The 27986-nt window shown below is 38.1% G+C and overlaps 1 protein-coding gene across 2 annotated transcripts; it reads left to right on the forward strand.

Annotated features, from left to right (window-relative positions):
- Positions 1-930: 930 nt before the first annotated feature.
- On the forward strand, positions 931-27955 carry nid1a (nidogen 1a). Of its 2 annotated transcripts, XM_047808340.1 has the most exons (20): positions 931-1208; positions 8422-8724; positions 8871-9100; positions 9204-9640; positions 9768-9905; positions 9988-10239; positions 11060-11260; positions 11377-11607; positions 13866-14003; positions 16530-16658; positions 16892-17035; positions 18164-18289; positions 20204-20440; positions 20965-21125; positions 23490-23616; positions 24097-24268; positions 24381-24538; positions 24632-24755; positions 25616-25728; positions 26176-27955. In XM_047808340.1, the coding sequence occupies exons 1-20, from the start codon at positions 999-1001 to the stop codon at positions 26295-26297; spliced, it is 3753 nt and encodes a 1250-aa protein (XP_047664296.1). In that variant the 5' UTR covers positions 931-998; the 3' UTR covers positions 26298-27955. The 2 variants fall into 2 exon arrangements, with proteins under 2 accessions (XP_047664296.1, XP_047664300.1); XM_047808344.1 differs by lacking the exon at positions 931-1208 and having other exon boundaries at positions 8543-8728.
- Positions 27956-27986: the final 31 nt, after the last annotated feature.

Here is a 27986-nt window from a genome sequence, read left to right on the forward strand (position 1 = left end):
ACAGGAGCGTCATCAAAAGCCAAGCCAAGCCAAAAACAGATTGTTTCTGTTCCATACTCCAGAGCAGAAGGTGGCAGTAAAGCACCTAATTACGCTGGCAGGACAATTAAGAAACTGCTGGCAGGACAGTTACATGCCCATTTCTCTTACTAGGAACGGAAGATGGAAAGGGAGTAAGGAGAGGTGGAAAGGAGAGAGGGAAAAGGGAGCTGCTCAAAGCTCTGCACTTTTCTTTTACTCAGTAAATTCTGCCCTGTTCTATTTTACTTGAAATGTTCTTTTGCCTAAGGTTCCTGTGTTATTAATGTAGTTAATGTTTAAAAAAGGAGGGAGCTCAAAAGTCTTTTGTTTAATTTATTTCTTAAAGATTAAAAGCACTTTTATTTTATTCAAAAGATTCTGAATGTTTTACATTACTTGAAATATAGGCCCTAAGTTCAGGCTGCACTTGGATGGCACTTGAATGGAAAACAATACTGTGGTTGTCTTTACTACATGTCAAGTAACAGACAACAGACACTTAATTTCTTCTGAATAAAATAAATAAAAAATGTATTTAAAAATAAATAAAAAGTGCAAACTGTGTTTGCACTTTTTATTTATTTTATTCAGAAGAAATTCAGTGTCTGTTACTTGACATGTAGTAAAGACAACCACAGTATTGTTTTCCATTCAAGTGCCATACAAGTTCAGACTTTGAAAACACTTGAAATTTAACAATAAATTATCTAGAAATGTGTGCGTTATTGATTTTATTAACATGAGGGTACACTATTTTAAGTGACAATATAAGATTCGGACCTTTACTGGGAGGAAATTTTAGTAACTGGACCTCTTTGAATTTTATTTACCCTAGCCATAGATGTTATTAACCACGCCCACCTTTGTTTTGTGGCCCCGCCCACTTTCTCGCTATTCTGCGCGTGAACTTTCGTCCGGTCCCAGAGTCCGTTAGGTGGAAAGCGGGTTGGTGCGCGCGTGTGTGTAGAGTTGTAGCGATGGCGTCCTGTGCGCACGCTGTGTGGCTCGGAGTGAAGCTGCTCTGTATCGTAGGCTCGGTGTCGGTTCACTGCGCGAGCCGAAGCGACCTGTTTAAATACGGTGCTCAGTTTGGAGATCAGACTCTGCAGCCCGGAGCCGACCAGACTCAACTAGTCCCCTTAGACCAAACTGTCTACTTCTTCGATGAGGAGTTTAAAAAAGTTTACGTGAGTTGTTTTTATTGCACTTTTGCTCAAATAAAGTTGTTCATCTTTTTATATTATTTTCTTATAATTTAATATAGATTTAGATATTTCTGGGGGAAAAAATATTAAACATGCAATTAAGCACAAAATTCGAATCAGAAAAGTATTTATACTATTTACTGCTGTGACCACTAATATGTATTATTATTATTATTATTATTATTATTATTATTATTAGTAGTAGTAGTAGTAGTAGTATTTGTATTTCTATTAATTTTATTATTTTTTAATTATTAGTATTGGTATTTTTATTTTATTAATATTAGTAGTAGTAGCAGTAGTATTATTAGTGGTATTTTCTTGTTGTATTTGTACTGTTTTCAATTCTGCAGGTAAATTCTGGTCAATTCAGGAGAGAAAATAAAAAGATAGTCATAATAGGTCTAGATGGTTTAGAACTAAAGGGTGAATGTGACATTTGACACAACTTTTACACATGGGCCAAAACAAATGTTTTGTACACTTGAACATTGGTCATGTTGTGCACTTTGATAAATCGATCCTTTCCAAATTTGTGTTGGTGCTGTGAGTATGTAGGAGCTTTTAGAAAATCTCAACAGTGCCAGAGGCCCAATGTACCAGGTCAGAACTGGCACGGATTGACTGATTACGGTCCTGTGAGGCCTCTGAGTCCAGGCCTCAGACACGGACACGCACGTATAAACATTGGCTATAATATATGCTTCAGCGGTCAGAGTGCTGGGGGATCTGAGGACATGACTTTATTTGTTACGCATACTTACTATCAATATTTGAGTCTTTTGTCTGTATTAGGACCTTAAAAATGTTTGCTCTTGTAATTGGTCAAAAGAAAAAAAAATCCAAACTATCCACAAATTTGCTGCTTTATGGAATAGATGGTCTCGTTAAACAGACCTGATGAGCTGATCTGTTGTGTCACTATTAAGAAAACACCATTTGGAGCTATTTTGTCTGTCTGTGTTGAACAGTGAGAACCAGATAGGATTCTGCTGCTCCTAAATACTTTCACATGTGTATTGATCAAAGGAGTGAATGTGCTTTGTGGTCACATACAGGATCTTTCAGGTTGCTTGTTCCTCTGAAGTTCTCAGCTCCAGATGTTCATGGATCAAATATCGTCTACTACATGCATCATAAGGCCTCTGCAATCTCTTGACTTTGTAGAATGACGTACTTGCACGCCATTGTGCAACATTAAATTCTCTCTCTCTCTCTCTCTCTCTCTCTCTCTGTCTCTCTCTCTCACACTCACTCACACACACACACACCTCGCTCCCTCTTTCTCTTATGAAAATGTAAATATAACAACAAAAAGGGACTAAATATTTATTCTCATTGCAAGTCCATTCAAAAGACAGTCATTACTGTGAATTTAAACTGAAGCTGTTTGTTCTGGAGCGTGAGGATTTAATGGGATGGGTCTTTCTTCCTAGCCTTCCCTTTTTGTGTTCGTTGCCTGTGCCGAAAATGTTCAACCCCCCAATTAAAAAGTCTTTAACGCATTTCTTTTTCATACAATTTGGGCTCAATTATATTCTAGTAACGACCAAAGGAAATGTAAATTGCTACAATATTTATATTAGGTTTAATGGCCTGGGTATGATGATTATGATAACTTATTTGGTTGCGTTCTCACATTTGAAGGAATAATTTAGTTCAGAATGTATAATTTGAAAGAATTTTTTTTTGTTCGTTCCCACACAAGCCCTAATGAAGACAGCTTTAGTATGTCAGTCGCATTTTTTTGATTGTTGTTTGATTCTTATCTGAACAACCCTGTTCCCTCAGCATTTCACAATGCTTTAACTACTCTTCTGTTTTGTCCTGGAGTGAATACATGAACATTTCCCTCCCCTCTCCACACTCTCTTAATTATCTCTTTTTCTCTTTGTGACCTTGCTATTGTTTGGGCTGAAGACACAGAGACAAGCTCCCATCCGTCTCCTTTGTTGGTCCCCTGTGTGGAAAACCTGATTGTGTGAATCAGCTCAACTCAGCTGGAAGTCAAGCACAACTCATTCACATTTACTTACTTTTTTCGATTGGACCCTCAGACAGTAACAATTACATCCTTCACATAAACAATGTCATATCCTTGTTATCAGAACATCTCTTTTAACCTCTGATTCAGCGGGTTGTTGAGTCTTTGCTCTGGCAGTCTAGCCTTTTTCGCCCACTTTGTTGATACAACCCCTGTAAATAAAATATCCCATAAAACTGCTGGTGGTTTTATGGTGTGTTCATGGATTGCATAATCTGTGGTGAGTTTTGTTTATGAAGGAAAAAGATCCATATTTGATTCATTAAGAGATTTAAGATTGAAGATGCTGATCTGGGATCAGATTTTCATTGGGGTTGGCATTTGTAAACAAAGTTAATGGGCTACATGATGGCAGCTGCAGTAAATGTCCATTTCAGATCCCACTAATTCTTTTCAGCTCTGCAGCGAATGTTGCGTTGCAACATATTGCGAGCTAGCTAATTAACTGCGTTAACAGACTTCAGGAAATGAACACGTATACAATGTTTATTGTATTGAGACAGATTTTTTAAATATAGCACATTGTGTTTGCCTCTCAGCAAAAAGTCAATAACTTGTTGGCCAGTGTTTTTGGTTAGAATCTTGTCTTAGGTTATATCACATGTAAAATATATTCAGGATCTTTATGATCGTTCAATATGTTTACCCTTGAGGTTAACAGAAAAGGTCTGTGACTTCTTTGTGGTGTTTCCTCACTAGTTGTGTTTTCCTGATTCTAAAAAAAAAACAATCCATGAACACTAATGAATCCAACTAGTTACAATTGTTCTTCCAGCAAGAACATCTCAAGTCACATTAAGTATAGTGTATGGTATACATTAAGTATATATAGTATATACACAGCTACGTTCTTATTTTCTAAGTTAATGAGCAAGATATTTCTTTCTTTTCTGGTTGTAAATCTTCTTGTCCCTCAGTCAACTACTGTATAATACTTATAGCTTGGACACAAATCTGCTTGGTCCATGTGGGCAGGCTACTGATTTGTTCACCCCTGCACCAGTTTGCAAGAGTGAATCCTAATGTTTTTTCTCCGGGACTCGTGAAACTGCTCACCTCTTTGGTATACATGAGCTCACAGATTGGCTAGTGACCAGGTAAGAGGAAAGCCAGACGGTGAAATGCTAAATTTTGTCTTCTCATTGAACAAAATGATGTGGACTGTGCAGCATAAGCAGTAACTGATCAAGCAGATTAAGCAGATTCATTTAGGAAGGCCTTCCTATAAGAGAAAAAAAAATTGGTGGTGCAATTTTGTTAAGGTTTTTGTGATTTATTTCAGAGTTGGACTGTACATAGAGGCTTGTGTGTAGAGCAAACAGTCATTCATAACAACAATCCATGTTTGTGGTTAGAAATTTTAGCTTATTTGCCCCATTTGCCCTGATGGATTTGGTCTTTGCTAGTTTCCATTAGCTAGTTTTGCCCCATTATAGATTAATGTTCATGTGTTTAAAAATGTCATTAATTTTACTTCCTGTTAGTGGGCTTTTATCGTTTTGCCTTTATTTTATGTTTTGCTGACGTTTTCTATGATTTAAAGCTGCCTCGTGACATTTTTAAAAATCAACAAGTTTAGAACAAGTTAAAGGATTTGAGCTTTCCTTCTGAATAAAAGTGTTTTAGTTGTTGGCAGAAAGGTGACACTATACTTTTCCGGCCCTCTTTAGGGCACTGTTTAGTTTGCTTTGAGGACTTCTTCCTGTTCAGCTGAGGGGTGCTTACTTTCATCAAAGAATGTTTGCGTAGTCGAGGTCGGGGTCAAGATGTTCAGTCAAACCAACGTTAAATCCCTTCTATAAGAGGCTTACCTGCATGATACCTGCATGAGTAGGGAATTTATTTGCCAGAGTGATTACAACTGCATGGGCAGCACGAATGTCTTTGGGAAGTATTGACTGAGAATTACGCACAAGGTTTAGACTTTGCTGTGTGTTAGTGGTTTGTTGACTCGGGTTCATTTCCCCCTGCAGTTCACACAGTCGTGCTCTCTCAGCACAAAACCTCTCCTTTCTTTTCTCAACGCTGTTCTCTGCTTGCTCAGGTCGAGGTCGTGTTGCTTTAGCGAGTTCCTGTGCACCCGACCCTTTCAGCTGGCTTTTGATATCGGCCTACAGGTTCATGGGTCCACCTCCCCCACAGGGCAGAGGGGGTGGGGGTTTGATTAGATGGCTCGGGGTTGAATTCCTCTCATTGGGAAGGACTGCATTTAGAGGGTTATGTAGGGAAAACATGACAAGACATGCTTATCAACAACAGGGTCAACGTACCACCCTGTAGGTCGTTATCGTCCATTAACAGCATGTTTTAAAGTGTTTTATTCCTCTTATACCACTATTAATTACAGCTGAGGTTTTTTGATGAATGTTTTTGGAGTCATTCTGTTTCAGTATCTGTTTATAATTACATTTATAGTTGTTGAACATTAGAAAGTTAAAAGGTTTTCTCCAGATTATCACTTGCATTACAGCAGCTAAAGTCATGTCTTGATGTTAATAACACAAAAAAGTAGTCTGTTATGTTACAGAGAAACCTCAAAGCCAAATGCACTCCTGCCATCACTGTTAAATACACATTTCCCTGCATATTTATTATACAGGCTTTTATTTTTTTTATTAATGATTATCATTGAAAATCATTAATGAAATTATAGATTACATCAAGCGTCTGCTATATAATTTACTGAACTGAATGAGTTGATACAGGAAATGTGTTAATATAAAAGTGAGATTTAAATTACAGCCATCAGAGCTTAGTTCTGCGTCACAAAGCTGATCCGAGCAGGATATTTCCTGTTGTTCCGTTTAAACGTGTGTTTAGCCTTTAATAAGTATCTCTCTTATGACTTGCATCACTATTTTGCACTCTCACAAAATTGCACTAAACAGGGCTTTCTTAACATATATTATTTTCATGTGACCCAGACCCACTCTAAAGGTGGCTGTAAAGTCAAATGTTCTCGTCTTTTTCCAGCTGCCATTGTCGTTCAGGCATGTCATAGACATGAAAGACCTCCTGAAGACAGAAGACTTCTGTCACTCCAAGGTTTATTATGCCTTCAGTCTATAATCTGGATCACTTTAGATTGCAACTGGAATAAAGACTGTGTGCCGAATTGGAGGTTTTTACACAGTGTATTTGTGATTATCAAGCAGTAGCTCAAAAATCAGAAGTTTTTATTAATTAATGATGTATTGTGAAAATCTCCTTGTTGTTTCTGGGAAATGTTTTATTCCTCTTATACCACTCCGTTTTGCCAGATCATTTTATTCATTAAAGAATGACATGTATACATGTGTTTATAGCTACATTTAATGTTATAAAAGAAGAAAAGACTTTAGTTCCTCTAATCACATATCATTTTCTAACCTCTATAAACTTTCATTCACTTACATACACTTAAAATAAAATAAATATACGCGACTTGTTACCAACTGATGATAAAACACAGTGTTCTCCATCCTAAACAATTCATGGTGGTCAAAAATGTTGGATGAGCAGACTGTGGAAAACTTCCTTATACGATAAATAAACATCTCCTTACAGAAAATGTCAAAAAATCTAAGTATATACGTTTACTCTGTTAAATAACAGCTTATTTGAATCCATTTATATTAGTCTGAAATACTGTGAGAGAAAATCAACATCTAGTGACCAATCAGATTTAAGGATTCAACACTGCTGTGTTTTTTCCCATCAAAGCTGTGTTTTTTTCCCCCCATTATTTTATTCATGCATTTATTAAGCAAAATAAGCAGTAAGTGGATCCCTGGGGATGTATTAAAGGAACAAACATTTCAACGTTTTTTGATGTTTTTGTACAATGAACTGCAGTAATGAACTGAAATGCCAGAGATTAACAGAGTTCCCTGTGGTGTTCTCAGCGTATGTACACACTGTACACATTTCACACAGGCAGTAATGTAAACAGGGATATTGTAAAACACCCTAAAAGGCCTGTAGTTCTCACTAAGTTCACACACAGGCAACTGTGAATGTTTTATGGCATCAGATAAAACTCTGCTTCATGGATGTGGGTGTTTGTCTCAATACAAGCAAATGTTTATGCTACATGTTTACTCCTATAAGTCCAGAGTCATTACGTCTTTAGCAGTCTCCATTTCACAGTGAGTCTGTTTTTATTTGACAGAAAAAATTAATGTAATATTAGTTTATCCGTTACATTCCAATGAACTGGCCACTTTTTTATGTAATCTTCTGCTTTAATCTTGTTAAAGACATCACAGAGTGTCCTGAGTAAAAGAGCTTTTGCAGAGAGTTTTGCAGAGTATCTTGTGTAATAGACCAGGCCATGTTTAAATCTCAAAGTTGGTACTATAGTAAATGCAGTTTAACTCTACACTGCAGTAGATAGGGAAATCAGGCAGTTGTTAGTCATGTGTATGGAAGCTCATTTTCATGTCATAAAACCAATAACACTCATTTTATTCATAAAAAAAACAATAGGTGAAAGATTTATACACACATGATACTAAAATGCATTGTTGCCAAATCTGTATGTATAAATGTTGTAATTCCTGTCTCTTGTAACTTCAGTATTTCTATTATTATTTCCAATGCAGTTACTTAAATCAATTCTTTGTTTAAGAAAGCACATGGTAAACATTATCTTTTGTCATATATTTATATTTACATTCAGAAAATGCTGCAGAAAATGGCAGGTTAAAGCCGTATAAATTAAATAATAGCTACTGCTACTAAACTAATAAAGCTAATAAATGTTACTGTTATGAGAAAATAATGAATGACATATTGGTATGATGCAGATGAAGTAAGGGGTGTTACCCGATAATGCATTAATTTGCTTTAGACCACAGTAATTTGCCAACATATACAAGTTTAAGTTAATTAAAGCATGAATGATTAGAAGAACTACTGTTATATCTGATAAACAGATTCAAGAGTTCTTCATTACTGTGGTGAGTGAAATAACTCTTCAGCACATTTGTTCTGAACGGTAGAATAAAGAAAAGAATGATGTACATTTTATGTGATGTACATAACTCTCATTCCCTATATTGTGTCAAGTATATACCAGAAGGCTGTGTTTGAATTCTGTCTCATCTTCAGTTGTTTTGTCTCATTCTAAAGATGGGGTTTTGACTGAGTCAGGTTTTATTTCCTTGGCAGGTCAACACCAATGGCTTTGTCTCAGTGGCTAACCCTCGAGCTCAGTCAGAGTATCTGGGGAAGATGCCCGCTACCTTTGGCATCATTGCAGCTTTCCTTGGAGATCTGGACACAAGTGACGGAGTTGGAAAAGTCTACTTCAGGCAGGACAACAGTACAGAATTTTTGCAGAAAATTGGTGGCCGAATAAGCCAGGCTTTTCCAGAAGACAGCAAGCATGAGCTAAATCATGCCTTTGTTGTGACCTGGGAGAATGTAGCAGCTCATGGAGCTCCAGAACGAGGAGATGGTTCTCCTAAAAAAGCAAGTCCTTGAACACTTAATTTCGACTTTTCTTTTATCATCTCTAAAAGAATGCATTAGGCTACATGCCTTTCTTCATGCTATGCAATTAATTTTAATTCAAATATTTAGTTAATTATAACTAAAATTTATTTCTATTTTTGCAGGGAAACACTTTCCAGCTTGTCTTAGCATCTGCACAATCGCACACCTTTGCTATCCTGCTCTACCCAAAAGACGACATGCATTACTTCACCACTCCTGTAGGGGGTGACAGTCAGGCCATTGAGGCTGGTTTCAGCAGGGGTCAGATTCATGGCTGGTTCACGACTACACAAGGTCCTTATTATCGCATCCCCTCTAATGTCAAGAACACTGACATCAGACAACTCACAGAGTAAGTGTTAATCCTGAGAGGTTTCATGATTCTGAGATGAAAACAAGACTGAACGTCAGATGCATGAAATACGTGAGCTTACGATTATTCTCCTCCTCCTCAGATTAACAAATTCTGGCACCCCTGGTGTATGGGTTTACAAGATTGGCTCCTCCTACGCTTTCACTGATATTCAACCTGGCCATGTCACCACTGTAGAAACTTTAGAAACACAGAGTGTGTTTGGCTGGGAAGCTAGTGAAAACCCAGAGCTTAATTACTCTGGAAGGGATGACTTCACAGAGGATACATCCTATGTAACAAAAACAAACCCACCAGAAATAATCATACCAGAAACCATCCCACAGGAGCCAAACGTACCAGAAACAACATTTCTAAAATTCAAAGAGACTTTGAGCCGAGCTGAGTCTCAACCAATATACGTCCACCAGCCTGTTCAGGCTAACAATCCACATGGTGCCTACCCAATACCTCGGGGGCCCAGGCCAGTCATCCCACAGGTGGTAGATTTGGATCCTAGTGAAGAAATAAATGTTAATGGTAAGATATTAAGTGGTAAGATCTGCTAAATGCTAGCAATCCTGCTGTATACTGAATACATTAACATTCATACTTAGTCTTTCACATTTTAAATTTGACAAACTTGTTGGTCCTTCTTCTTTTGCAGTGTTTTCTTATTATGAGAGGTGTGCCAACAACAGACACAAGTGCTCTAGTTTTGCAGATTGCCGAGATTACGACGCAGGTTACTGCTGTCACTGTAGGCCTGGCTTTTACGGCAACGGGAAGGATTGTGTCGCTGAGGGTACGCTCATGTCCTTACTTTTACTCAATTCAATAAGATCCATTTGAGACGCACTGACAGAAGGTTGATGCTCCATCAACAGGCAAACCTCAGAGGATGAACGGGAAAGTGAATGGCAGAATCTCCATCGGCAGCTTGAGTTCCCCGGTCGAGTTCTCCAACAACGACTTGCACTCGTATGTGGTAGTGAATGACGGACGAGCTTACGTCGCCATCAGCAACATCCCAGCCAGTGTCGGTCACTCTCTGCAGCCTCTCGCCTCGCTTGGAGGGATCATAGGGTGGGCCTTTGCCCTGGAGCAGCCAGGATATGAGAACGGCTTCAGCATTATTGGTAAGAGAACCATATGAAGTAAATAAGCCTATGTAGACTGTTCAAACTTTTGGGCAGATTTTTAAATAGTCTTTAAGACACTTTTTAATTGGGTCTATGAGACATCTAAGCCAATAAATTAATGCTCATGTAAAAATGGTTTCAGATTTTTTTCATAGTAAATAATACATAACATGATTAGATTATTTAAACTGTATCTACACTACACTACTGTATCCCTTACCTGTATAAATATAGCATAGAATATCATCCAGCCTAAAATGCATGTTTTCATAGTTACATCCAAACATGCTTATGTATTAACAGGAGTATTATTTGGAATACGATTTTATGTGGTATGATTTTAAAGCTGTCATATTTTTTCTGTTTTGGTATTGTTGGAGTTCAGCTATTGATAATGGACATGATTAACCGTTATGATGCACCACTAGGTTCTATGTTAAGCCCAAGTTTTTTGTGTGTGTAATTTCTGTCCAGCCCCGTAGGCATGGAATTTGCAAACATAATGTTTTCAGTATTTTTAATTTTACTGAACTAATGAGAGGTTTATATATCAATTTTCCAAGATTCAACAGCATAAATATGCTAAATGGATTCTGTTCAAACACATTTCCTAATACAAAGGCAGATAAGACTGACTGGCACTGCCTCAAATTCTCTTCATTCCTCACTACTGTTTATATCCCAGATCAAGGTGCCTGTTTCATTCTTTATCCATCTGTCTCCTCATCTCTCAAAACCTGGTTTCTTCAAAGTGAAAGCACATGTCTGGGGTCATGCCTTTTAAATTATACCTCTTCTTTTGTCCTTCTGCCCACAGGAGGAGTTTTTACTCGCCATGCTGAGGTGACTTTTCAGCCAGGCGGAGAGAAACTTATCATCAAACAGGAGTTCAAAGGAATCGATGAGCATGACCACCTAGTGGTGAGTACTCAGCTGGAGGGCAGGATCCCAGAAGTCTCTCCTGGTGCCACTGTCCACATCGACCCCTACGTCGAGATCTACCAATACTCTAGCAACTGTAAGTCAGGCTTTTAAAGCTTGTGCCCAGATAGTCTCACTTCCATGGCAGTAATTTGAAGAATGCAAAAAGTAATGTGTTTTTATCCTCTCTTTCTTGCTCTTTTCACACCTCAGTGGTTGTATCCTCCTCCACAAGGGAATACACAGTAACCCCCATTAATGGTCCAGTCAAAACCTTGAGCTACCTGTGGAGGCAGAGGATTACATTCCAAAGCTGTCCTCATGCTGAATCCATTCGCTCTTTACCATCCAGCCAGCAGCTCAGTGTGGACCAGGTGTTCGTCATGTACGACTCGGACAACCAGCTCATCCGCTACGCTATGAGCAACAAGATCGGCCCTGTCAGTAAGTAGCTATGTTTTTTAATTCTAAAGAAGATAAGGATTATAACAGGTTTCCTGTGAGGAAAAGATGCTCATATTGCAGTAGTGCATGGTTTGATCATCATTATTCGTTAATTCCTTTATCATTAATTATGTTTACCTTCTGCTCTGTGTTTATGTTCTGTAAAGCTGCTTTGAGACAATGTCTATTGTAAAAAGCGCTATACAAATAAACTTGAATTGAATTGAATTGATCATTGCTAGTAAGTTGTATTTTGGAGTATTAATCTTCATTAAGCAACTTTGGCTGTTTGTCAAAATAATGTATATTAGATATATATTAACCCTTTTTACCAGTACACCGATAAGCTGGTGGAGCCCACCGGCTTATCAGACATTTTCCATAAGTATATCGATTGTTTATCATTGCAAGTCTGTAGGAATGCAAGACATTTGTAAGTATTGGATATATCTGGGTTTGAGGTGTGTGTGTGTGTGTGTGTGTGTGTAGGCGGGTGAGCTCAAGACACTATAGGGGTTGGTTTCTGGGTGCATGGCAGGTTATGTAAACAGACCTAGCTCAGCTGGAGTTTACAGCTAGAGAAGGACAAATATCTGTGAAGTGCTTCCTGTCAGGCCGAGATCTCACTTCAAACGCTAATGAGCAGCTGTCTCTCAGCCCAGCGACATGTCTGCTCTCAGCACCAGGGAGTCTGCTAGCCTTGTGATGCTTAAACAGCAGTTTGAGGCTGTGATGTGAGTAATGTCTTCAGAGTGAAAATGGTACTTCAACCAGAAATAAATGAATGTCAATAAGTGGTTTAGTTTCTGTGGGTAATGCAGAAGTGGATAAATTATTCATCAAATAACATACAATAGAGCATTCAGTGTCAGTGCTGATGTCGAGGAGGATGTGACGATAAAAACAAGGAGTTTTACTTGCCATTTGCTCATATTGATGTTGTGGAAAGTAAGAATTAAAGATTAACTCCCGCAAGTTTTATGAAAAGTATAACAAAAATGTGATCTTAAATGCTCTAATTAGGATATTTTCTGCTATTTCCTTAATTTGTAACTTAATACAAAGCTGCTGTACACATGGCTGTGTTTTAGGACCATCCTTAAGTGTGTGTCTTTTATTTATTTGTTGTTTAACTTTTATCATATTACTTTGTTTTTCTTGTTTATTTAGCTGATATAATGACAGCTAGAACTAGTATAACTGACTGCCACCTAAAATCACTCAATTAACTTTATGCAACCTAGAACATGTACTTGTCAGAGTTACTTTATTAAATGCAGCCCTGAAAGAAATACATCACTTTCATTCAATCAACAATGTTGCTGTTTATTTAGCTTATTTATTTTTAGGTGTTGTGCATTTGCAAAGCGATCTGGAATGCCATTTAAAATAGAAACAAAACATATTTTATAAAAGTATTTGCTCCTCAGATGGCGAAAAGGGATGTGGTAGCTCAGTGGTTAAGGTGTTGGACCACTTGACTACAGATTGGACGGTAATGAGTTCAATTCCCAGGTCCACCAAACTGCCACTGCTGGGCCTCTGAGCAAGGCTCTTAACCCTCAATTGCTCAGTTGTATAAATTAAAATAAAATTTAGGTCACTCTGTATAAGGGTGTCAGAAATGTCTAAATGTCAGAAATGAAAAATAATTTGGGCAAATTTGAAACATTTTTGGGGAAAATTTTAAATATATTGTAAAATGTAAAGTTTACATATGTTCAGTTTTAGTTTACTAACATTGCTGCATCTTGGTGATCTTTGTTGAATCTTTCTTAGTTTCATCAGCTTTTATTGTTGTGATGATCCATTTTTGCTTTCCTACATAACACAAAGCCATTTGAATACTTGCTGAAACACATCAGTTTCCAAAGCTTCAATTTTCATGTCCCTCTTTACTCTGTCCAAAAGTCATGAAAAAATAGCATTTTCTATGGCAACTAATACAAATATTGCCCAGCCGTACTCTCACATCTATGCAGCAGGCAGCCATTAACTTCTCACAGGAATAACAGCAATACAGAACCCTCAATCACAATCAGTAAAAATGCTTTAAGGCTGGTGATCTTACCTTATTGAAAGTTCTACAATATTTCCATTAAGATTAACATGGATTAAAGGATCGATCCAAGACGAGCAAAATGTTGTGGAATTAATCACATTACTGCTTTCTAATAGTTTATATAGTCACGTCGGCAGAGACGGCACTGATCTTGAGCTTCAGATTGGCTTAAAACATAGATGCACTTTATTTTCAGGTGGAACCCCACAGCAGAACCCGTGTTATACTGGAAGACATGGATGTGACACCAATGCAGCCTGCCATCCTGGAGAGGGAAACCAGTTCACATGCGAGTGCGCTTCCGGCTTCAGAGGTGACGGACGCACATGCTACGGTGAGTTTCATGACATAACATTTAACATCTAACATATAACCAACAAGCATTCTGGCTTTCCTAAAAATCACTGTCATTTATAAATACAACAAAACCATCGGGTTTGTGTTGTTCATTACATGAGCTTATTTAGAATATAGTGTAAAAGGGGTCCATGTACAAACATTTAACAATAATTTCTGGCTCAAGTCAGCATCTAATGCTGAATTTAAATCAGCTATGTCACGTGAAAATCATGTCGCCTGAACATGATGGGACGGTGATGATGGCTAAAAAACTAGAGTATACAGAGTACACAGCTGTCAACGGATAATGGAAAAGTAACTAGCATCAAGTTAAAAATATTCTGCTTGTTTGTTTGTGGTTCATTCATTCTCCTTCGCTAACTGCTTTCTCAGTTCAGGGTCACACTGACATTTAACGTTGCTATTATTAGATTCTTTGTGTGTCCAGATTCGTACCAAATCTACTGGCAACAGCATCCATCCATAAAAATAGCTCTTGATGCTACAGTATGTCTGGGTTTAGATGTATTTATAGTAAACACAGCTGGAGTATTTTTAGAGTCTGATCAGCAGTGGGGTACGCACCCAAAGAATTGTACAAAAGTATGTCTACATTTGCAGGGAGGTCCGATCCAGGAAGAATTTTTCCAATTTTGGTGACTTATAAATTAACTTTTTCTTTCCTTCCTGTTTGCTTGCTTGTTATCTTCCTTCCATTCTTCCTTCCTTCCACCCATCCATCTGTTCATCCATCTATCCATCATGTTTTCTTCATTTCATCCATCCATCCATCCATCCATCCATCCATCCATCCATTCTTTCCTCAGTCCTGCCGTGATTTACATGCTATTCCTTGAGGGAATTAAATAACCCCCTAAAAAAAAACACTTCAAATAGCTTTCATTGATTAGGATCACAATTGTTAAGGATTTTCAACAAAGGATAAATCTCATTGTTTGTGTGGCCAAATTAAAAGACATAAGCAGACAATTCTTTTAGCAGATAACAAGCTAACACTATCGTTATCCAATCTGCCAAAAAATATTAGGATTGGAAAACTTGATGTTTTCATTCAACTAAACACAAATTCTATATACTGCACATTAACACAGTGATAAAGAGTTCATCTTCCTCAGGCCTCACTACAATGTCGTATTATAAATTATCATCTGACTTGCGGTCAATGTTTTCACAGAGAAAGTTTAGGTAGGAGGGGCACAGTGAGGGGTGGGGCACGGGGGGGGGGCACAGTGAGGGGTGGGGCTTATGAATGAAGAAGATGTTCAAGATATTTTTGCTTCAACTGTTGTTACAATCAGCATTCATGTTTTAAGTAATGTAAATGATAATGTCCAGTGAATATTAAAGTCTATTTAATTTTCAGACTGATTTACTGTAATCTATGTCATTAGGAAATCATTTCACAGGAACCTCTCACTGGTGGTCGAACAACACCATTGGATATAGCACAGAAACTTGATTTACGTCTTAATTTATTCAGAAAAACTTTGTATCTCAGTATTATAAATAAAGCTGTATATAATGATAGTTGAGCGGTAAAAGGTTTTATTTAGTTTATTTACACATTTTTGGACTTGAAGTGACAATATTTTTTAGAAATCATAGAATTTTCTTCTTGTGTAAATGCTCCTGTGAATAATTTATTACATGTTCGTATCCAGTTGGATAAATGTGTTCAAAATATTTGAATCGTTTTGTTTAATATCTTAAGAGCAGAGTTAGAACCTGACACCTTTCTGCTGTCTTTGGTTTCCAGGAATAACTGTAACTAACAACTATCAGTATATAACTATCAGTCACAAGCTTTTATGTCTAAGTATTTTATGAGGTTTTTTAAATCTTGTTCTCTGGTTTCTCAGCACAATGCATGATTCGACTGGTCTGATGCAGTTCCTCGATCGCTGATTTAATCCTGAGCTTTTTTTTTATTCCTGCTATGTCCTTTCTGAAATACACATGAATGATCTATTGGAACCATCAGCCTTTCATAAAAATATACATATATGTATACATCATTGTGAATGTAGGAATTGATGCCCAGAATGAGGTCAGTTCAGTGTGGCCATGACCGACTCGGTGCTCTGTGTTTCCTGGACTCCAGGGTGAAGGAGGTTGTTGGAACATGAAAAGCTGATTTTTATCATAGCATGTGTTTTTTCCATTTGAACTTTTTCCTCCCTTTTATTTTCCTCCCCTTGTGTCCTTCATAAATTACCTTACAAGCTAACTGTGACAAAAACAAATAGATGGCTAGAAAAACAGGACTTCTGTTATTTCAGCCTTCACACATGTTTATCTTAATCTCAGAGATGACAGAATATTGTTCATAAAACTGGGCCGGTATTTGTTTACAGACTAGCTGTCTTCTAACTACATATTTGTCATATTAAAATCTAAATTACCACCAAATTGTTATTGCAAATGGATTGTATTTTTGTTAGGGGAATTTAAAACAGTGTTCCACTTATAATAGTTACCCTTAATCTTCCTTATCTCTTAGATATCGATGAATGTGCAGAGACCCCACAGAACTGTGGTGCTCACACAGTCTGTAATAATCATCCTGGGACTTTCCGATGCGAGTGTATAGACGGCTTCCAGTTCGGCGCCGATGGCCGCACCTGCGTCCGTAAGTGCAGCAAATAGTTTATGTTACTCTGTGAGTGTGTGTGTGTGTGTGTGTGTGTGTGTGTGTGTGTGTGTGTGTGTGTGTGTGTGTGTGTGTGTGTGTGTGTGTGTGTGTGTGCATTTTCTCATTTTACAAACAACTACAGGAAATCTGCTAGATGCTTAAATAAGCTAGACAGGAAGTAGCTTGCTCATTCCTGTCTCAACAGCGGGTCTGTGTTTTTTCCTTTGTAGAAGTGCACCACGACATCGATCACTGTCAGAGGGGGACACACAACTGTGACATCACTGAACGCGCCCTCTGCACCTACACTGGCAGATCTGAGTACATCTGCTCCTGTCTGCCTGGCTTTACAGGAGATGGCAGAGCGTGCCAGGGTAGGGTGTCTGCTTGCAATATGCAACAGCTGTGTGCAATATGTGTGCTTGGTACAAAGTTTTACACAACAACTGGCTGATAAAAAGGACACATAATTTTAGGTAATGAATCATGCTCTCTGCAATAGAAATAAGCAAGAACAAGTGGGTATGTAGTTAAATTCATCTTAAATGTTATAAAACAAAAAGGTTTTCAGGATGAACCAGGTCAGTTTTGCACTCAGGTCTTTTTTTTTGCTGAAAAGCTCTCAGTTTTTACTCTTGGAGACGATGTACATCGTCAAAGGCACTATGTTAATACAGTCAAAATTGAACAATTGATATTGAGTTATCATTATCAGAGAATTCATTCGAGTGGAATGGAGCTGAAAATCTCTGAGTATATGTAAGAATGGCAGATACTAGCAGTTCCTGTGTTGCCTTCCTGCAATACAGACACACAGCACTGTGTCTTGGATCCACAAGAGTGACTATTTACTGTATTATACACAAGAACTTGGCATTGCTGTGTTAAGCAGGGTGCAGTGAATAGAGCTAGAAAAAATAATGCTTAGAATAAATATTAAATGAAAGCAGTTGTTAGTAGTGGACATTTGTAGACTGTCCTTTTTAATTTGTAGCAAATCCTTTCACTAATCTGTGTGCCTATCAGTGCAGTTATACATGGTCCTGAAGGCATCAGGGCTTTATATGGTATGCATCCAAGCTCCAGTGGGAAAGGAAATGCTCCAACCTCAGGCCCCACAGCTGTGCTTTTTTCTCTCTCTCCACATCCCCCTTTCCTCGTTTCTGTACTCATCGCTGTAGTAAAACTGCTTTTGGACATGAAATCGTCTCACATTCATGGTGAAATCACAACTCTATGAGCAGAGTCTTCATGGTTTACACAAACTGTGTTACAGAATGAAATTCCTGTGTAAGCCCTTGGGAATGCAATTCGAGCTCAAGGATGTTTTAACAGATGTTCTCTAGGGTTAGATGTCTTTGTAAATGTCTTTGCAATGCATGTGGCGTTTCAATTGACCAGGAAATAAATGCGATGCTGCAGTGAAGTGTTTGCATCTGGAAACTTGCACATTGTTTATACAGCCTTTAATTTCCCTTATTTTCTCGCACGGTGTTTTTCAGATATTGACGAGTGCCAAACTTCAAGTTGCCATAGAGACGCTGTCTGTATCAACACACAGGGCTCTTTTATCTGTCAGTGCAACGCTGGTTTCCACGGTGATGGCTTCAGATGCACAGCTGATTCAGGTAGGAAAGGTGTGTCTGTGTGTCGAGAGCAAGCGAGCGAGCGAGCGAGCTAGAGAGAGCTTAAAGAGCCAGAAAAATCAGAAATTGTACTTCTCTCAGATTTCCGGTAGGAACTTCTAATGCAAAAACCCAAACAGGAATTTACAGGGTAAGGATAAGAGTGTACAGTTACAATTCATTTATACCGATAACATCATGGATAAACATCCGGAAATAATGAGGCTCTGTGCATCTGGAAAAACGAGACCACACCAAAGCCTGGAGGGAATATAGCCTGCTTTCCTGCTTCTTTACTGGTCTGGAATTATTTTCAGTTGGTTTCCTCTAACTGTGTTTCTGGGTCACTGTAAGTATCATCAGTTGATGACAATTTTTTTTTTTTTGCCGTTTCAGTGATTTTCCACCGGTTCTCACAGAGGAATACAAAATTGTTGGCACTGTTATGAACAGCTATGTGCAGCTGTTCTGGAAAATGACCCATTGTGTCTTGTCCTCCTGGAATTGAGATGTTTACCAATATCATGACCGTTGACCTGTCAGCCCACTTTTAGACTTGCTCATAGTATTAGTTTATCTTTTATGATGATATGTGTACACCCAGCGGAAGTTTAACTCTGACGCTTTGCTGCGAACCAACAAAATACACACTTCTGAAGAAGCCCGAATAAGTCTGAGCGACTTCACAGCTCTATACGTCTTCATTGAAGATTGAAATGGTGTCAAAATTATTATCAAATTAGTCAAATTATAAAAATTGACTGAATCGTTTAACAAAAAATTTAATACCTGAAGATGTTAAAATTGAAATTTTGGGGTTTATTAGTTGTATACAAGTACACGATGGAGAAGAAGCTGTTCCAAAACAAAATGGTTTATCAAGGAAAATGCAAAATGTAACACAAACCATACATTCGATGATCAAAACACTCCCTAAGGCAGCAGTTGCTCAGTGTTATACTGACTGGAAGGTCATGACTTCAACTCTAAGCAATGCCAGGCTACCAGTGTTGGGCCCTCGACCAAGGCCCTTAACGCAGAACTGCTCAGTTGTATAAATGAGAAAATGTTAGTCACTCTGGATAAGGGCTTCTGCCAAAAGGCATAAAATGTAAAAAATGCTTTCTCTGTACTAAAAAACAATCAGCAGTTGTTGCTTTTCAAGAACGAAATGCTTCACCATGCCTTACTACACTGCTTGTTGGCCGCACCATCTCTTATTGTACAAGAAAGGATTTTTAATGGTGTGATTGATGTTTGCCCCGGCAAGTGATCTCTATAGTGTAACCGATTCATACTATGAACATTACATAACTCCTAAAATCCAATTTTTATCACCCATTTTAATATCATGGGTGATTTTGATTTAAATCACAAATAAAACTAGTGTAATTGTTGCTATGTTCTGACACATATCTCAGCTCCGAGACTTGTTTTTTTACAGTGATGGTATTTCCACAATGTCGCCTTGAGAATTACCTTGCGGTTTTCTTGTTTTGTTTTATTTTGTTTTTATTTCTAACTCTTTGTGCAAGAGACATTTATTCTTTTCTGTTTTCCTTTTTGTGTTCAGTCTGGTGTTGCTGTGCTGAAGTCTGTGTATTTAATCAGGTCTTATGCATGTACAGTATTTCTTCTTACCCTTGTTGATTTTCCACATATTGCTGTTTTTTGTAAACTGTGAGGAGTAGGATGCAGACTGTTAGGAAAATGGTTGTGTTGGGATTGGTTCGTGGTGTACCACAGAATGTAGGGTGTAATCGGGCAACTATTTCATAGCCTCTACACAGTTCTCTCAATAAACTTACTCATCTGCGTGACTAAGTCTTTCACTGTGTCTGCTCACCATTTTCCCTTTGCTTGTTTATTTCTTTAAAGCACCCTATAGTAAAGAATTTTCATGTGTGTATGTTTTAGTGCGTGAGAAGACTGAATGTGAGCAACATAGAGAGACAGCCTTGGAAGCATCGTCTTCCGGTGGATATTCCTTCATCTGGCCACGCCCATCTGTGGGCCAGTACATCCCCACATGTGACCACAATGGAGAGTATACGCCCATGCAGTGCCACGACAGCATCGGTCAGTGCTGGTGTGTGTATCCCAGTGGCCAGGAGATTGCTGGAACCCGAACTGGACCAGGAAGCAGACCCACATGTGAGCATAGACATGGGGAAAAACACACACACTATCAAGAACTTCTGGTTTCATGCTCAGTTGTAAAAGTCAGGCCACTGACTTTTTGTTCCATATCCTCAGTGTGCAAGTGTATTTTTCGAAAATCTGTTTAGGTTATATTTTAGACACAAACGCATATTTGATATAGATAATATTTACATTTATGGCATTTAGCAGACACCCATATCCAGAGCGACTTACAACTGAGGGTTAAGGGCCTTGCTCAGGGGCTCAGCAGTGGCAGCTCGAACCCATGACCTTCCGATCAGTAGCCCAACACCTTAACCACTGAGCTACCACATCCCAGATAATATGTATAATATTATATATGCTTATGACACCTTGTCAGTAGAAAAGAGCTTGTATTACTGCCATGCTTCGTTTCTGGGGGAAAAGTAGCAAAGCACTTGTACAGGATTTAAATTTAAGATTTTTTTGAGAATTTGTAACACAGTGCTGCTTTTGTCATCCATTACGTTCATTATCTTGTTTCCTGCATCTAGGTACTGGTCATGTACCCGTTGGCCCCACCACCAGGCCAGATGTCAGACCACCACCCCCAGGAGCTAATCTTTTGTTTGCCCAGAATGGCAAAATTGATCACATTCCACTGGATGGCAGCAAAATGAACAAAGAGGAGACTAAGACGATGCTGCATCTGCCAGTGAGTTTCAACAGCTTTAAGAATTTATTGGGGTTTCCTGAAGTGACAGAAATCCAGTTTTCTGCCATAGTGTGGCAAATCAGTTTTTTTCTTCAGGATTGTGTTGCCACAAACAAGAAGCTTTTGAAATCCTAGATTAGACACATAGCTGATGAGATATTCATGTGACATGAACGAGAACAGCACTGAATGGGAGTTTTTCTCATTTACATGCACATTTAAGTGTGCTGTCTCCATCACCTGTGCTTGTAGAGAAAAGCAGCAATGGAGGATGTAGAAATTGGTGGTTTCCTTGATATTTTGGAAATTTCTGAAATTGAATTGTGTTAAAAAAAAAAACAATTGAAGTGCAGCTGCATTTTGGTCATTTCAGGGGATGTTTAAATTAAAGGCAGATTTGGATCGCTTATTATAATTGTGAACTGGAAAGCTACATAGATCAAATCTGAGCAAACGACATCATAAGTGCGCAAAGAATCTTTGAGCATGAACGTCAACATAGTGGTTATTTTTTATATGTGGCTACAAATGAAGGTAAAGAGATACTTTATTGTCATCGTATACAATACAACAGAGTTCCGTGTCAACTCGCGGACAGCAACGAGGACATTTTGAACATAGTGCTCATGCAATTTACATGAAGATGTTTAAACAGAAGAATTAAGAATAAATAAAGGGACTACACTGTAAACATATACAGGATTGCACATAAATGTAGTTAGAAACATATTGCACATTGTATAAAGTGTAAACTGGAAAGAGAAATGTATAGAACTTAATTGTCAGTATGAACTGGATGACACTGGATGACAAAGTGAACTGGATAGAAATTAGTAAACAAGTCAATAAGTATTAAAATTAATTAATTTGTATATTTATGGATACAGGTTAAGTTTGTGGCTGTCAAGAACCTAAACAAGAACATGACTGCTTATAATTCACTTGGATATTGAATATTAATAATATTGCACTTCAGTCGTTGAATGATGTGTAAAGACACTTTGAGTCATTGGAATTGTGTCATAGATACACCGTAAACTCATATATCATTTAAATCATTTGTGCTAAATGAATAACTGGTGGTCATGTGTGACATTCCCACCTCTTATTAAATCACAGGCTCAGGTTACACACTTTATGGCCACTCACAAACACTCCATAAGTTTCTTCCTTTAAGTTTCTATTTTTTCCGCCCCATGTTGAAGCAGAACCCACTCAGCCTTGCTTCTTTTCCTTTAAGGAAACACACGAGGCTTGTCTTTCAATAGAAGGGTGTGGGGTCGGCTTGCAGGAAGAGAAAACACGATATCGTTCATTACAATTTCAATTCAACTTACAGGCAGAAAAGGAGTCTAGGAATTACATGATCTATGTCTGTGTATGTGCTCTGAACCAGAAATGATCATAATTTTCAAGAATTTTTCAACATTCAATCAATTAAAAGTGTGTTAACACGTCTCCAGCAACAGTCATTTTTTTATGACCTGAACATTGGCACATGATCATTCAAGTTGTTAAGGTCTAATGATTTACTTAAAATGCTGGGGGTCACCCAGGGTTTTATTTTTAATGTCACCTCATCAGTCATTATCTCAATATCACAATTAAAATAAATGTACTTTTTATTTCGTAGAGCTTCAGGAAATTCGGATGATGTAACTTCTTTTTCAATGTGTGACATTTATTAAAATTTTATATTATGTTATATTTTATTTTAATATTTCAAATATGAGTACACTTACTGCTGATCTAAAAGGTTGAACATGGCAAAATGTTAGAGACCAGATTAAGCCAAAAATTATGCTTTTAATTTAGTCACCTGAAACACGCATCTAGATTGCTGGGAAGGATATTACACCTGTGTTGAAATGTCTTATACACAAAATTAATGACACCCCAGCAGTGGAACTGGCCACATTCTGGGTATTGCTTATCCATTTCTCTTCAGTTCCTCACTTCCTGTACAAATCTTGTCTCCATTACTGCAACACACATTCTTTATTGGTTTTGGTTTTATAAAACCAAGTTTAAAACAGAAACCTCAATAGTTCTTGGTATATCTATAACCGCCAGGCTGAATCTTTTGGCCGATTTTGTCTTGACCGTTTTGGTTGACCAAAATGGCAGTGAATTTCTAACACCCACTCTGGAATAACTTAAGTTCCTTTCACACAGACTAGCTATTCTGTGGTCACCTCACAATAGCCATGCAGGCCAGGGTTTATTTAATTTTGTTAATCTGAAGATAGAGAAACAATCTCATATTACATAATTAACCCCTCATAACAAATGTAGTAGACTAACTGAATGTGTGTTTTGAAGTAATAAGGCTAATGAAGCTTGTGATACTGATGTGTTCTGCAGGATACAGTGGTGATCGCTGTGGCGTATGACTGCATGGACAAGATGGTGTACTGGAGTGATATCACACAGCCATCCATCAGCAGAGCCAGCGTCCAGGGAGGCCAGCCCACGGCCGTCATCACAAAAGGTCACTGATTTATTCACATTTAACTCAGAAGAGTAAAAAAGGTTGTTTGTAAAAAACAAATTCACTCAAATTCCTTCCAGAAACGTGATATTTACAGCAACGACCCTGCCCTCGCTGGTAAATTACAAATACATATTCTCTACCATGGAGACATTTAAGCTTTAATTGCGCTTTCCCTTTTTTCTTAGTGGTCTTGTTGCAAATATGGTAACTATGGATATATATGATCCATATATGATCCAAATCTTGGCAGTTATTTTGGGTTCATGCCTCAGCAAGTCCCTTATCCACTAACAAGCAGGGATATGTGAAGAAACAAATACCACTGTGCTATAGTGTATATGTGACCAATAAGAGATCTCTTTGGCTTCATATAGATTTATTTGCAGACAGTTCATATTTCAAATCAAGTGTTTTAATAAGTTGGTATGGCAGCTATAGATTCCTCTGAAGATATGTTCGGTCTTTTCATGTTAACAGATTTAGGAAGTCCTGAAGGACTAGCGATCGACCACCTGTCTCGAAACATGTACTGGACAGATTCCACTCATGACCGGATCGAGGTGTCTACACTAGACGGACAGCATCGGCGTGTGCTCTTTGACACTGACCTCGTAAACCCTAGGGCCATCATCGCTGACCCGGTCAATGGGTAGGCACCGAGTTCAAATGCCTGTAAAATCTGAAACATATGCTGTGTGAACAAAGTGAATGACCAAAGCATTATCTCTTGTTTCATATCTCTTTATCATTCCTTCTCACAGACATCTATACTGGGCAGACTGGAATAGAGACAGCCCTAAGATTGAGATGTCCAACATGGACGGTACAGACAGGACTGTGCTTGTGAAAGATGATCTAGAACTCCCAAATGGACTGTCCTTTGATCCTCATACCAGACAGCTGTGCTGGGCAGATGCAGGTTGGTGATTTCGTTCTATTTTTAATTTATTTTTTTACCAGACATTAACCTTGAGAAAAATGACTGGGAATAATTTGAGTGTGTATGTTGCAGGGACCCGTAAGGTGGAGTGCATTAACCCGTACACTCGGGTGAGGAGAAAGGTGGTGGAGGGACTGCAGTACCCCTTTGACATTGTCTCCTATGGAAGAAACCTGTACTATACCGACTGGAGAAGGTACAGATGCACAAAAAATCTTTTTTTTCTTAGACACATTGATCATTAGTTGATTCCATTTTATTGAGAGCCAGGTATGTCTGTGGAATATGAGCAAAAAGAATGTGTTATAGTGGTAATAAGTAAAACATAAACAAAATGGGAGATACTGTTAATAATCAAGAGAAATAATCAACGGCACAGTGGTGTGATGGAGCCTTTTCTGTAACTGTACAATAAAAGTGCATGTTGCCAAACACTGAATACTCAAAAGCATTTAAATGTTAAACTTACTACAGCTGTCAGCGCAAGGCTGGAGCTGAAGCATTACTATGTTTACAGCATTTAGTAGACACCCTTAACCAGAGCGACATACATTTTTATCTCATTTTATACAACTAAACAGTTGAGGGTTTGGGGCCTTGCCCAGCAGTGGCAGCTTGGTGAACATGGGGTTTGAACTCGGCACCTTCCGATCTGTACTCCAACACCTTACCCACTAAGCTACAACATCCTTTAATTATGCAATTATGCACTTACTGTATGTCTGATTGACATTTTTCAGAAGAGAATTTTCAGAATCAATAGATGTTGTTGTTCTTTCTTATTTTTCTTAAAGCATATTATCCTTATTAGATGTCCAGTGATAATGTGCTGTTTCACTGGAATGACTGCGCCGGACAAAGGAAACATTCGGACTCTGAATGGTGGCTCTCATGTCAGTGCCGACCTCACTGGAATTCTGTTTGCTCGCACTGGAATGTGCTGCTTCACTTGACCTTTAACCCCCGGATCAGTGTCCCTCCACCTCGACTGCTCAGTTAAAGCTGCTTTATATGGTCATGGCTGAATGTTTGTGTGTGTCTATGTTGCCTTTCTAGGCAAGCTGTGGTGTCTGTGGACCATGTAGCAGGGAAAGAGCTGGATGAGTTCCTGCCTCAGAAGAGATCGCGCCTGTACGGCATCACCACCTCGTACCCGCAATGCCCTCAAGGTACGGATCTTTCAGTTTTTATTAAGCAGACACCGATTCTCAAGGCCAAAAAGTGTATTTTTCTCCAAACACTGATCCAATTCTGCTGTTTTATGAAGCATCATAAAAATAAATTCAAAATATATGTCAAAAAGCAGAGGCATGATTACTGTACCACCCAGTGTCCTCTTATAAATCAGCAGTTTTTCAATGATGATGATTTGTAATTTATTCATGAAAGACTTTTATATAGTATTTGCTTGTAATTAGTCTTAGTTTGTAAATGTTAAATCAACATTGTTAGGAATTTTCTTTTGTTAAATAACAACACATCCCTTTATAACACAACTATTGGTTATTATAACAGCGCATCTTGTCGTGTTGTACTCCTTACATAATAATGTGACACTGTTTTTGACCTGCCTAGTCCATACATGTGTTAATTCCATGATTGCACTTTTCTGGCAGCTGAAAGAAACTACTGCTCAAGCAATAATGGTGGATGCTCACACTTATGTCTGCCGCGGCCAGGCGGCTTCACCTGCCGCTGCCCTGATGCTCCGGACTCCACGTGCATCGAGAGAGCTTGAATGATGTACATGCAGGTGTCACCAAGATGGGCGTAAGCAACACATGTGACACATGATTGAAGAGAAAAAACATTGTGTATTGTTATTAGGGAGAGACGATCTGTTTTCTATCAGCCGCTAAACCTCGCCCCATCATTAAAGTCCTGGGACACTGCAGATGATGTGATGTAGTAATATGTGAAAGAGAAATAAATAAAGTTAGACATGGATATGAGTCCAGTATAAACTGGAGGATGAGGAGATCTCAGGATAAAATGAGAGGTAGAAAAGTCCACAGGGAGGTGGGATGGACTGCAGAAGAAAGAAGGAATGAATATGGTGCTTTTCAAACTGTGACCAAAAGGGACGTTTAGGGGTCCATGGGCTGGGGCAAGAAGGTCAAAACTGGTCCATTTTGCATCAAAGGTCTTGTTGATTTTTAAATGATTAAAATCTTTATAATTTCAAATTAGTGTCCTATTAACTGGTTATGTGGCAATAACTGTAGTGACATCATGTGTGAAAGTCTTAAGTCATGTGGAGACAAAATATAGCCATACACCTGCATTTTAGCTAGCAAGTTAACTCCACGTTTAATTTGTTTTTCTGTGTTTATATGACTGTATATGGGGTGTGGGATGGATGGGATGGGATAGTTATGGGATGGATATTCTCATTATATGAATTATTTACATACATCAATATAATAGTTACAATTATGTTTCAGTTTTGTTCTTAGATTACCACTTTTTAATTGTAAAGCAAATGTTAGATATAAAGACACTGTTTAAAAAAACAAACAAATATTTTTTGTTAAAGAAAAGGAAACAATGAAATTTACACACTTTCCCTAAACCCCACCTCCTCACCAAAGTCTAGTCCATCAGCCAAGATAAGTTTCTATTCTCATACAAGCTTGATTTCTATTATTCTTTACATTCCCTAAAGAAACTAGAAAATAAACCACAAACAACCTACTTCACAGAAAGAGCCAATTAGACGATCTTAGATAACAGACCTTTCTGCTTCATTCATCAATGAAACTCTTTAGTAACTTCATAGAATTTAGACAGCGTTTTCCAGTCCACTGATTATTAAAGAGCACCTCAGGCTCGACTCATAGCTCATAATGTGTCTTTTATAAACTTTTGTAAGCTTCAGGGTCATGCAGGCTCAATTTGATTGGCCACTGGAAACCAAATCAACTTTATGGAACAAGAAAGAGTCTCTATTTTTTTTTTTTTTTTTAAAGAGAGAAAAGAAAAAACATGCAGAGTAAGAAATTAAAAGATGTGTCATGAGTAACACGCATTGTTATACTAATAGCAGTAAACTTTTTTACGTGATATTATTAGCCTCAGAGAAAATTTTAGATACCAGACATGTCTTTGGTTATTGATCACACTTGAGGTAAATGGGAAAGCGTGTTCATTTCATTATTGTTTACAAGCTTTAAGCTCGATGCTGTGGTGCTGTCTATCTGGATCGAGCACTGCTGGAGAGTGTGTTGGCCTTCTTGACCTCATCCACCATATGGGGCTTCACACACTCACCATTTATGCATTAGATAAAGTTGCAATGTACATGTTGATTATGCAGCTGGGGAGAAGAGATGGAAAATTTCCATTTTCATTTCCAAATCATACAGCTGTCTAATAAAAAAATCGGCCTTTTTTATAGACTGACGTGAGTTGTATTTATTTTCAATTA

The sequence above is a fragment of the Tachysurus fulvidraco genome, chromosome 2 (assembly GCF_022655615.1).
Source record: "Tachysurus fulvidraco isolate hzauxx_2018 chromosome 2, HZAU_PFXX_2.0, whole genome shotgun sequence".
NCBI lineage: Eukaryota > Metazoa > Chordata > Actinopteri > Siluriformes > Bagridae > Tachysurus > Tachysurus fulvidraco.